We start from the raw sequence: 12,023 nt of genomic DNA on the forward strand, positions 1-12,023 counted from the left end.
AGCCTTCTTGGAGGTGCGCCTTGCTTGCTGTCCTGCAGCACCGGTGGAGAGGCCTGGGATGCAGCAGTGGCCATGCGCCCTGTGAGGAGCCCCGGTTGGGGCCTTTCAGGGAGGCAATGCCTCCAGAGACAGTGGCAACAGCAGGCCAGCAGTGTCCCACAAGAAAGGGGGGCAGCAGGCCTCTGGGGAGGCCCCCCAGAACATCTGGAGGCCCCACCCAGAAACAGGAGGCCACAAACCAGATCCCCAAGGTCCATGTCTAAGAGCACCTCTGCAGGTATGTGCAGATACCCACTAAACAAAGAAGATAACTTCCCCTGCCTTCTGAGGCTAAATGGACTATGCAGACTACAATTGCATGGCTAATATCTTGATGCCCCACAGGCCACAATCGTGCTTTAGCACTGGCTGAACACAGGGAATGGGATCAGGATCATACATTTCAGACCACTATCCATTCAGCAGAATGACTGTGAGTTCCTGCATGTGCAGCTGTACACTTACTGGTAGTTTCTCTCAAAGTGTGTGAAGAGAGACCTCCCAGTTGTGTGAAGAGACACCACCAGTTCACATGCAGAAACCTTTACAGACTTAAGATGTCACAGAGGTTGCAAAGGCACCAACCACTCCCAAATTTCACGAAGATGCAAACCCTCCAACAGTCATTCCTTTGCAATGCTAGAAATATGCTGGTATACCACATACTGCTTCATCGTTGCCCCAAGCAACCACATCAGTGCATTTGTGCTATAGGGATTCAGCATTTATCAAATGCACTTCTGATCCCTTTATAAGGCTCCAAGAAGTTTTTCACACGAGGCTTTTAAAGCCCTTTAACTTGCATCTCCTCCAGAATGGAGGGGTGCATTCACATATCGGCCAGATGTACCCCGAAGTCCCTGAAAGTTATCAGGGAGCAGTTCACACACAATTCGGGTTTTTCTCAGCAGATTAGAGTGTAGCCCAATTTATATCTGGGATAAAAAATAGATCTACTTTTTGCAGCGGTTTTTGGGGACAACTTCAAGTTTGCAGTAAAGCCTCCCGGTAAACTTGTGGTAAAGCCTAGTAAAGTGTGCCGTCCAGTCAGTTTTTACTAGGGGTGTGCAATTCGGATTTTCCGTGTTTCGGTTCGGACCCGAACCGAAACACCCCTGTTCTGTTCTGTGCCCGAATTTTGCCCACCCAAATCACCCCTGATTCAGTTCGGATTTGGATTAACCCGAATCGGAATCGATTCGGGTAAAAAAGGGTCCTGGGGCCAAAAGAGTGGGGTAGGGTGGTAGTGCCCAATGGGTGGAGGCTACCACCCAAATTTCAGGGGGATTGGGCAAAGGGCTGATTTTTGGTGAATTTTTGAAGTTTTAGTGTCTTTGGGGCAGATCGGGGGCAGAAAGTGGGATCTGGGCCAGAAGAGTGGGGTGGGGTGGTAGTGCCTAATGGGTGGAGGCTACCCCCCAATTGCAGAGTGATTGGGCAGAGGGCTGATATTTGGTGAATTTCTGAAGATTACACGTTTTTAAGGTTTTCCCCCATTAGGTAGAATGGAGGGTGTATCGCTTCATGTCGGGGGGGAAAGGGGTGGCCTAGAGCGGTGTGGGGTTGGTGGTAGTGCCAGGTAGGGGCAAGGAAGCTACCTGAATTTTTTCAAAGGATTTGGGCAGAGGGCTGATTTTTGGTTAATTGTTGAAGTTCACATGTCTTTAAGGTTTAGATTCTATGAGAGCAGATGAGAGTGGATTCATGGTGTGTCATTGAAAATCTCATTTGCGATCACAGAATCCACACTCAGAACACCTCAGAAGCAACAAAACTCCAACAAATAAAATCCTTGCCCCTACCCCGCACCACCATCAAGCCCACCCCACTCTAGGCCACTCCTTTCCCCCCGATGTGAAGTGATTATACCTAAAGGGGGGAAACCTTAAAAACGCTTAAACTTCAGAAATTCACCAAAAATCAGCCCTCTGCCCAATCCCCCTGGAATTCGGGTGGTAGCCTCCACCCATTAGGCACTACCACCCCACCCCACTCTTCTACCCCAGATCCCACTTTCTGCCCCAATCTGCCCCATAGACACTAAAACTCTCAAAAAATCACCAAAAATCAGCCCTCTGCCCAATCACTCTGTAATTGGGGTGGTAGCCTCCACCCATTGGGCACTACCACCCCACCCCACTCTTTTGGCCCCAGGACCTTTTCAATTAAAGTGACAGGAAAGCAATTTCTGCATTGAAATCAATGGAGGCAAAAAGGCGGGAAATTCAAAGAGACGTCAAACTGAAAACGGAGGGGGAAGAAGAAGACAAGGCTGGCACTTTTCTGGGGCACAAAAAGGAGACCCGAAACACCCGAAAAATTCAGACCCGTTTCGGGTCCGATATTTTTCGGGAATCGTCGGGGGTGATTCGGTTCGGCTCCGAATCCCCCGAAATTGGTCGTTTCAGGCACAGATCATTCTGTGCCCAAAACGTTTTGCACATCCCTAGTTTTTACTCCTCGCAACCACAGAGCCATGTCATTGTCTTTGGTAGAAGACAGAAAGTGCCCAGATGGGGCCATTCAGCTCCACTGCTGAGTAATTAAATTAACTGCTGAATGAGGAGGGGAAACTTTGCAGTGGGGCTGAATAGCCCCATCCCAGCACTTACTATGCCCCTTTGCTTCTGAGCCAAGCCAACACAGGGGGTGTTGGCTTGGCTGGGCACGCTAACACACTAACACACACACAGAAATCAATTAAGAAGGAAGCCATTGGTGGGACCTTGTCACACGGCCACCAATGAGCTCCCTATGCACCTGTTTGCTATACTGCTTTTTACAGCCAGGCCAAACCACCAACACCCGAAATGAGGAACTTACTTTTTCCTTTGAATCATTTTGCTGCTTGAAGATATCTCTCACATCAGGAACTTGGTATTGTTTGTTTTTCTTCCTCATGGTCTGCGTGACAGTCTCCACTCGCTTCTGTACTGCTGCAGCCTGAGTACGGGTCAGTGTAGCCAAAACCACCATGCTTTCCTGAGAATCTCCAGCAGCTTCCCCAAAGAGATTTGATAAACCTGCTTCTTTTAGCCACTCTTCTTCCATTTCTCCCTCTGGCCCAAATAAGACATATGATTGAAAATATCACAACATGCATTTGGTGCTGCACACATTTTAAAAAGGAAGATACAAGTCATACAAATTATTCCCAATTACTTGTATAAGCAAAGGGGCGGCAACTCAACTGTGCCTCCCATGGTAGTCCCTTTACTTAGTCCCTTAAAAATCCAATGGGATTCTTTAACTTGCCTGTTAGCAAGGTAAAGCAAGGTTAGAACTGGAAGTTTTATTGCTCTCTTCCGGTAGGGAAAATTATAAGGAGCAAGTGATGGCAGTGATAAAATCTACCAGAGAGTCTTAATTTATTTTTAATAAAGTTTAAACCCAGTTGGCTTGCCAGGTAACAGGGAGGGTGACTCTGATAATTCCTCTCGCGTGAGCTGGCTAGGTCAGTTCCATATATGGAGAAATAAATAGGTTGCAATAAGGACAAAGTGGAAATGGGGGAGATATCTTCTCACCGCTCCAGACAATGGAGATGCCGATCAAGGAGAGAGGTAGGGAGAGAGAGAGAGAATGTTTTGGGTCTGCCTTAGTTTGGCCCCTTTTTGCAGTCCGATAAACAGTGTGCACACAAAGCCATTGTCTCTCCTTCCCTGAATATCGTCTGTATAGTAATACAGGGCTTCTGATACAAGTGGCTCCCAAGAGAAAATAAAATGTTCTGCACTAAGAACATGGCTAACAGTTCAGCATGGCTCAGATTAGAGTCACATTTAATGTATTGGTTTCCCACTTTCTTTAGTTCTGTATCCATTTTCCCCTTTCCAAATGCAACTGCTAGTACATTAATTCAGCTCTTCATTAGTTGAATTTAATCAGAGGCTATCAAGGCTAATGGGTGAACTTAATGTAAGTGGGTGTCTGTATTGCAGGATTCCATTGTCTTTGCTGTTATTTTGTCTACTCCTTAATGATTTCCAGGAAAGCAATAATTTTCTTACTGTTTCTAGCTAACATATAAATATTGGACTCAAAGGAGGTACTGCAGACAAGCCATTAGTCATTTACTATATATAGGAATAACTGGTTCTGCTTTTTAATGCTTTTCATGCCTTTGGGACACAAAATGAATTCATATCAGTAGTGCTTATACATAAGGAGGAAGTACAGTAACAATGTCCTGGTTTGAGAGAAATTCCATGGCATTAGCACAGTAACTATTAGATTTAAATAATTTTCTCTGAAATAGTTACCTAAATCTTGGTATTTCTTGTTTTGGTTAAACTATTATTAAACTCTAATAGGCAGCCTGACAGTAGTGTGAAATTCTCAACAAAAGCAAACTTTATATTGTTAAGCATTATCAATAAATATCCTCAGCTTGAGTTCTAAGCGAAGATGGATATGAAGAGAGTCAAGTCAGAATTTATTTTACATCACAAATGTAAGCTTTTATAGCACCTTTCCTTTGTGCCTTTCTTTAGAATTCCCTTCACTGCAAAATTGGTTTTCAACTATTTTGAACTGCTTACATTCTGCTTTTTTTTGTTTGCAATTCAAGTATTTTAAAGTTCCAGATAATGATATTTTTGGATGATATTTCATTCAAAGTTCTACCTATGTATATATTGCAACTCTTCTATGCAAAAACTTATTGTTTTCTGAGGTATGATTTCAGTGCAAATCAAATACATTTTTATAGAAGATGCATGCCTGCCCATTTTTAAAAACCCTGCTAACCCCTGCTAACTGGGCAAAGAGGCACCTTTTACCGTGGTGATTCTCTTTATTTAGCAGGGAGAGAGTAACTATCCACCCCCAGCACAGTACTTCCAGTGACTGTTGCTGGTGTCTATCTTGTGTTTCTTTTTAGAATGTGAGCACTTTGGGGACAGGGAGCCATCTTATTTATTTATTATTTCTCTGTGTAAACCGCCCTGAGCCATTTTTGGAAGGGCGGTATAGAAATCGAATTAACAACAACAACAACAAAGAACAGTCTTATGACATGCTATCAAACATCACTAATCATACACTGTCTTCCCTTTCTCCCTCTCTCCCTCAACCGTGAATGGATGGTTTTCCATTGTATATTCAAAATCAAATTGTCCTATAAAGTTCAAAATGGCATAATCTGAAAGTGCCATTGTAGTTTGCCATAACCAGCTGAAGAATAAAACTACCAACCATTTCGAGGAAAGACCAAAATCTCTTTGACTGTGATTACTAGATGTTGTACCATGAGAATTGACTCGGCTCAGAAAATAATTTCTTGAAATTTCCGTGACCACTATCAAGGCACTGGCTCTAATCCAACAACAGTAACTGATAACTGTATGTGAAGCAAGAGATGGAAATCCTTCCTCTCTGCAAAGGGGGAAAAAGCCTTGCTTTTCGTGAATGCTACCTCTAATCCCATGCAAATCAGTAGAGAGGTGGACTCAAGTAAACCAGTTCATAACCTGCTTATGGTCTACTCAATGTTAAACCTGTAAATAAACAAACATTACTGAATATCCTGGAGAGGGAGTGCACACACTGCTTTTAAAAAAATGTTTAAAAAGAAAAATCTTTTTATAGTGGTGGAATATTGCTGCATGTGAATGGATAGCCTTGCAGTCTTTGTTATGTAGTCCTTTAATTGTAGTTATATATACTAGCAAGTATGCACACATACCCACTTTTTTTAAAGTATGTGTGTGTGGGGGGGGGCACTGCAAGCTTCTAAAAGAAGCATGAAAAGGCAAGGAAAAGTATATTAGCAATTACCAGTGATGCAGCAGGCACCATCAAATAGGTATTCACACCACAATGATACAGGCATCATTGCCTGGGTGTAAAAGTTAGTTTATTTTATCTCTGGTCAAACGACTTTGCAGGTTTTTTGAAGCACTATAAAACCCTGCAAATCCAATGCAGGGTGCGAGGCAATAGTGAGATGAGTGTACACATCTTGGCCAACAATACAGCAACAATGCTTCTTATACTCCCTTCAACTCAATGAAAAAAATGTTATCTGTCTCTAGCCAATGATTATTCTACAATAATGCTTCTAAGTCTTTTAGAAGTTTTAATTGTTTTGTTTTGTTTTATTTATATTCCACCTGACTCCAACAGCTCTAGGTGGTTCACAAAATACAATAAAACAAACTGTTAAAAACAGCAATTTAAAACATTCAAAGATTACTAAAAGCCAGGGTGAAAAATTGTGTCTTAAGTCCTCTTTTGAAGACTGGCAAAGATGTTAAGCCACAAATGTCTATAGGGAGTGCATTCCACAGCCCAGCAGCAACTACAGCAGCAACCCATTCCTGAATCACCACCAGATGTGCTGGCAGCATACGGAGACAGACCTCTCTCGATCTTAATTTGCCGATGGGATCATGCAGAAGGTGGCGCTCTCCCAGGTAACCCGGTTATTGCTTGGACACAGTCACTGGGTAGAAGATTTGCAGAGGCACTAGTCAGCTTTCACTGACCTCACTCATAAATTAGATCTAGTACTCGATACCAGATGCAAGAACTGAAGAGTCTAAATTCAAGGCTTCAAAACTTCATAACCAAACTAACAACGATATAAAGTCTAATTTTTAATTACCATCAGGCTCCTTCACCATAACCACTTCTTGTTCTTCATGATTAGTGTCTCTGGTTTCATGGATGTTTTCAAGTTCTTTCCAGTAGTCATCCATAGATAATACATCATCAAGGGAATCCTGAGAACCTGAGCGATCGTAAAGGGGTTTCCCTGAGGGCTTCTTCGAGTTATCATGGTTCATCGTATATTGGCCAGATCTCCGGCTAGACCACACAAAGAAAAAAACACCAGATGTAATCATGTTGTGTAGAGTTTACAGTTAAATTAATAAGGGCAGTAAAGAAAACTTAATACTGAAATGCATGCTAAGTTATAAAATTGAAAGTTTACATTTTTCTCAACTTTGTAAGTCCCGAGTACCACTAAACATTTTATGTTTATTTTACAATGAGTACATGAGCCAGCTGAAGTGGTCAGTACCATCAGGATGGAGGAATTCTTATCCTGGTTTTTGACAAACTCTACACTGCTATAAATGGAAAACAGATGATAGCATTGCAATATATTATTCAGCTTTCAGTGTGATCATGTTTTTATTCTCCTGACCATTGATGATACAGAAGCCAAAATTTGCAGTGGTGTTTAAAACACTTTTTAAAAGTTTTTAACACACAAAAACTATGATAAAATTTTATCATTGTTGTCAGAGGAATGGAAATGACAGTTGGCAGGAATGTCCTCTAAAAATTGTACTTTCTGAGCATGGAGAAACTACAATTTGTTCCTTGTTACTCTAACATTGACCTTAACCTTCACTCTGTGCAAAAATGACTACAATTTTACTTAATTGTTTAGGGGCGGAGGAGGGTAGATATAAATAAGGGGTGAACACACAGAGAAAGCTGTATCTGCAACAATGCTATTTAGCTATTGCCAAAATTAGATTAGATTGCCAAAATTAGGCGAGTAGCCATTGCTTTCAATTAGACTTATAAAATCTATAATTGTTTTAAGTTGTTTTAACTTTGTTTTCAATCTGTGTTGTTTTATTGTAAACTGCCCAGAAGCGTGAGTATTGGGCATTAAAATATGCTAAATTTATAAATAAAAATCACTATGAATTCACTATGAAAAATCACTATTTGTGTCCTGAGGTGGTATTGATGGTCAAAATGTGTTGGTCTAGTTCATAGATTAAGTGTTGGGAGAAGTGGGTGTGTGTTTGTGTGCCTCATTTCTCAAATTCTGAATTGTTTTAAAAATAAAGTCCCTTGTGGTTTTTATCAATATTCTACGTTCCATCAGTATTCATACAAAAGAAAGGATTTCTTTTTCCTGCAGCAAGGCAATAACTAATTGAATCGTCTATCACTTTGTGGCTGCGTTTAGAGATAAACACTTCAAATATGGATAAACTCTCCTGGGATGACTTGTGTTAAAATGAGAAAGCTGCATATCCTGGAATAAATATATTGAGTCTGATCTTTGGATCCTAAGCAGGGCTTTAGTTTATGCAGTTCCCACTAAATAATGTAGTTTTCTATATGACCCTTTCTAATGCAGCAGAGGCAAGAGCTGTGAAGCTAAACACGCAGTTGTGTCGTGGCTAACAGGCATCCTCTCTGTATGCATTTTTAACCTATACTGTACATTCTTCTACTTAGCTTCCTGTTCCAACAAATCTGCTTGAGTTTCAGCTAAATCTTGCCGTTTCCTATTTTTCTCTTTATGTATAAGAAATATAAACCAATTTTACTGTGTAAATCCCACTTTCAGACTATTTCAAATACTGTATTTACTATTACCATTTTCATGCTTAAAAAGGACAATACAATTTAAATAATATTTCAAGTTTCTAGGCATGCAGAATAAATTTTAGACAGCAAAATAATCACCCACCTGGAATGTTTATAGCCTTCATTCTAATAGAACTAGGGAGGACACCACTAAGCCAGGGTTAAGGATTCCCTATGAAAATGCTTAATGCTAGTATGCCCTAAATAAATTGCTAGTAATGTGTGTTTTCTTTAGCCTTTTACACCCTTTTGGGGTGGGGAGGATACTGAGCTGTTTACCTAGCAGTGAGTAACACTATATATTTAAGAAGCCAATATTGCCAGTTTCTCTTCAAATGTTAACAAGTAGCATAATACAGTTCAACATCTTTAGAAATATTGGTATTTCTGTTTTCAGTTTAGATTAACATTTCTGAAATTGTTTGGGTAACATTTTCTATTAGCAGCTCCTGCATGATGGAGTAACATTTAAATAACCACTTGAGCAGGAGCCAATCACATGGGTCTTTCTTCTCATTTGGGTGTCAATTCAGTGATTGGGATTAACACCATTGGCCTTTGCCCAAATGGATAATTTGGAAATGCTACTCCAGAATGTGGACGCCACCCACAGAAAAGTGATTAGGATCATATTAAGAGCCCCTGGTGGCGCAGTGGTAAAACTGCTGCTCTGTAACCAGAAGGTTGCAAGATCGATCCTGACCAAGGGGCTCAAGGTTGACTCAGCCTTCCATCCTTCCGAGGTCGGTAAAATGAGTACCCAGAAATGTTGGGGGCAATATGCTAAATCATTGTAAACCGCTTAGAGAGCTTCCAGCTATAGAGTGGTATATAAATGTAAGTGCTATTGCTATATTAAAAGCAAAGTATCTGTTCACAAGTAGTGTATAAAAAACAAAGCACTGAAGATCATAAATAAACTTAGAGAAATAAATTTAAAAGCATGTTACCGAGGATCAAAAACATGTCCCCGAACTTAGTGTGGGGCATGCTCTGGAATCTAAAGGCTCTTGTGTAACTGTGCTCATGCAGAGGGATAGCAGGAGTAGCACTGAGGCTCCCATTCGCCCACCCCACCTCCCACAGTCCTTAGAAGCACAAGTGCTTCTTTAATCAGGATGTCAGCCATCTTTTCTAACCTCATTCTGGAAAAACCATAAGACAAGCAAGTATTAACTTAACCTTGTTTTTCATTAAAAGATAAAGAATTATGAGTTGGTTTTGTTGCTCCTATGATTTATATTATAGCATACTGTAAAATAAATACTATAGTCACACAATATACAAAGCTTTATAATTATTACTGGTGATATATAATTGGCTTTACCACAGCATGACAAAAGAAAAACCTATCTGGAAAGCTATTTAACTGACTCAGTACATAAATTCATCTCTCAGTTAAACTGGTTCAGCAACTGGAATGAATGAATGAACGGTAAAATAAAATATTTCTTTGAAGTTGTATTTCTTTACACACTGATACCTTCACACTATGAACTACTGTTCTTGTATCGTTGCGTATTCCAAACCTGAAATTATCACAGAAGATGTATTTGAAAAATGCTAATAGAAAATACAGCTGTTCACCTGACCAAAACAGATATTAATCAGGATATGTACTACACCTTTCAAACAATTGCACATACTTACTTACTCTTCCTGTTACTTAGGTAAAAAGAGCAAAGGAAAGCAATTTTGAGCAGACAAAAGGTGAGAGGCCAGAATGTTTAGCACAGGCCTTGCTACGTACTTAAAAGAACGAGGACCTGGGCCCACAGGCGAGAACCTGGTATATAAAAAAATACTAACATATCCTCACACCAAATAAACCAACCACTAAAGGAAACATTTTCAGCAACAGCAAGCTGAAAATGCTTATGCTGGCTGACATCCTACCAAGGGAAGCACCCAGGTATGGAGCAAAATTAGAGTGGGGCCTCAGACAAAAACTGAAGACAGGTCCCTGTCCTCCCTTCTGCTTCAGAGAGGCATGAGGGGAAATGCAAAGAGCAAACTGTTATTCAGTCAGTAGGCCCCCTCCCTCGGGGTCCCAGGGACATTTGTCGCCCTCCGTGCTCCTGTTAGCTTCACCCTGGAAGTATACATGCAGCAAGAGGATCAGAATAGCAGTGTTTCCAGGCTAACTGCAGCAGCAAATTTTTGACAACCTCCCCTTCCCAGACAGACCTCTGTGCTAGCTGAAAATATGTTCCTGAAGACTATGCACTCCTCAGCAATGTATTTCTAGGTTGGTCCAGAAATGGGACTTCCTCTAGGTCCCCTGGCCTCCCTACAGAGGTGCATGGTCTGGCTTCCATAGGGAAGTCCAGGAAGGAAACAGTGCTATCACTGAAGCTAGGAGTCACCTAGGGAACTAGTTAAGGAGAAAGCACAGTTGCAGCTTCTCACTCCACGGGAGCATGGGCAGAAGGACCCCGATACTCCAGAAGGAGCTTTCCTCATGAAGACTCTAAAGCACTCCCAAGACTCCCAAAGCAAGCAGTCATAACTCCCACTCCTGCCTGTTCTTGCATTCCTGACCAGCTTCTGGGCTAACTCAGCCCTGCCAGGTCCTTCAAATCCCTAGAACCAACAAGCCAAAATCCTTAAAGTCACTACTTTAAAGAAAACCTAATCTTCCTGTCTAGCTCTCTCGAAACCTATTGTTCTATTATTCTCCACTAAAAATCACACACACCCACACCCGCCCAGCATCAACCTAGAGGGGCACTGATTTAGTCCCTTTTTACCCTATAACATTGGCCAGCCAAAAGCCACCCAACTCCACAATCTCTGGGATTGATTCTGGAGGTTTTGAAGATCTGCTCCCTGATCATCATACCTCATGGTCTTCCACAGAAAATTTGGTTCCCCCACCCCACCCCCAGCTTCCTTAACATCTGACAGGTAGTACAGGGAGAACTCCTTTCTTCCTCTGCTCCCAAAAATGTTCTATTTTTTGTTCCTAAATTTCCCCTCTAAAGTTCTCCATCCTTGAGTACTTGTGTGTATATGTATGCGAGTGCCTGTAGTTGCACCAGGCTGGGCTAGGATGGTTTTGGTGAGATTTTTAGATCTATTTTTCACCAATAAAAGCTGGGAAAGGAGGTCAACTCCTCCCCTGGATTAAGAAGGGTAGCCCCAGTATTACCAGGAGCTCCTGAGCCTATGAATCTGCCCAAAGACAATGGGGCTCATGAAAAATAGGTCAGCCACCAAGCAGAAGTCCTACATAAAGCCTGCAGCCTGCTTGGTGTGTAACCTATAGTCTCAGGATGACATTCAGTGGGATTAATCTCACCGGCAAGTGGATCACTCTCTCATGAGAGCAGTGTACTCTCTAATTTTTCTCATCTGTGTGCAGAATGAGTTTTGTTCTGGGCGGCAGTATCAAGGCAGTGTGTGCACACATGCATTCAGAGTGGGGCCTTCCTGATTCAAGCTGAGCGGGATCTAAGATTAACTGAGCAGACGTAAAAAAAAAAACTTGTGAGAGCGCGCATGTGTGCACACCTTAGAAGGAACACTGTATGAGAGTGTAAGCCATAACAGGACCATAGGACTCCGACTATAAATCCAATCAGAGTGAATTCTAGCCTTCTTCTTCCGTCAAAAGTACCTGTGGGGTGTCCTTTCCAGTG

The 12,023-nt window shown here is 41.7% G+C and overlaps 1 protein-coding gene across 6 annotated transcripts in view; it reads right to left on the bottom strand.

Moving 5' to 3' along the window:
- Positions 1-12,023, bottom strand: part of ARHGAP18 (Rho GTPase activating protein 18) — a 130,116-nt gene that overhangs the window by 59,532 nt on the left and 58,561 nt on the right. For all 6 annotated transcript variants that reach the window (XM_053286305.1, XM_053286332.1, XM_053286294.1 and 3 more), the window contains exons 2-3: positions 6,647-6,849; positions 2,863-3,098 (exon numbers count right to left, since the gene is read on the bottom strand). In XM_053286305.1, coding sequence (XP_053142280.1) covers positions 2,863-3,098; positions 6,647-6,849 — 439 coding nt within the window. The remainder of the gene's footprint in view (positions 1-2,862; positions 3,099-6,646; positions 6,850-12,023) is intronic.

Source organism: Hemicordylus capensis, chromosome 1, assembly GCF_027244095.1.
Source record: "Hemicordylus capensis ecotype Gifberg chromosome 1, rHemCap1.1.pri, whole genome shotgun sequence".
NCBI lineage: Eukaryota > Metazoa > Chordata > Lepidosauria > Squamata > Cordylidae > Hemicordylus > Hemicordylus capensis.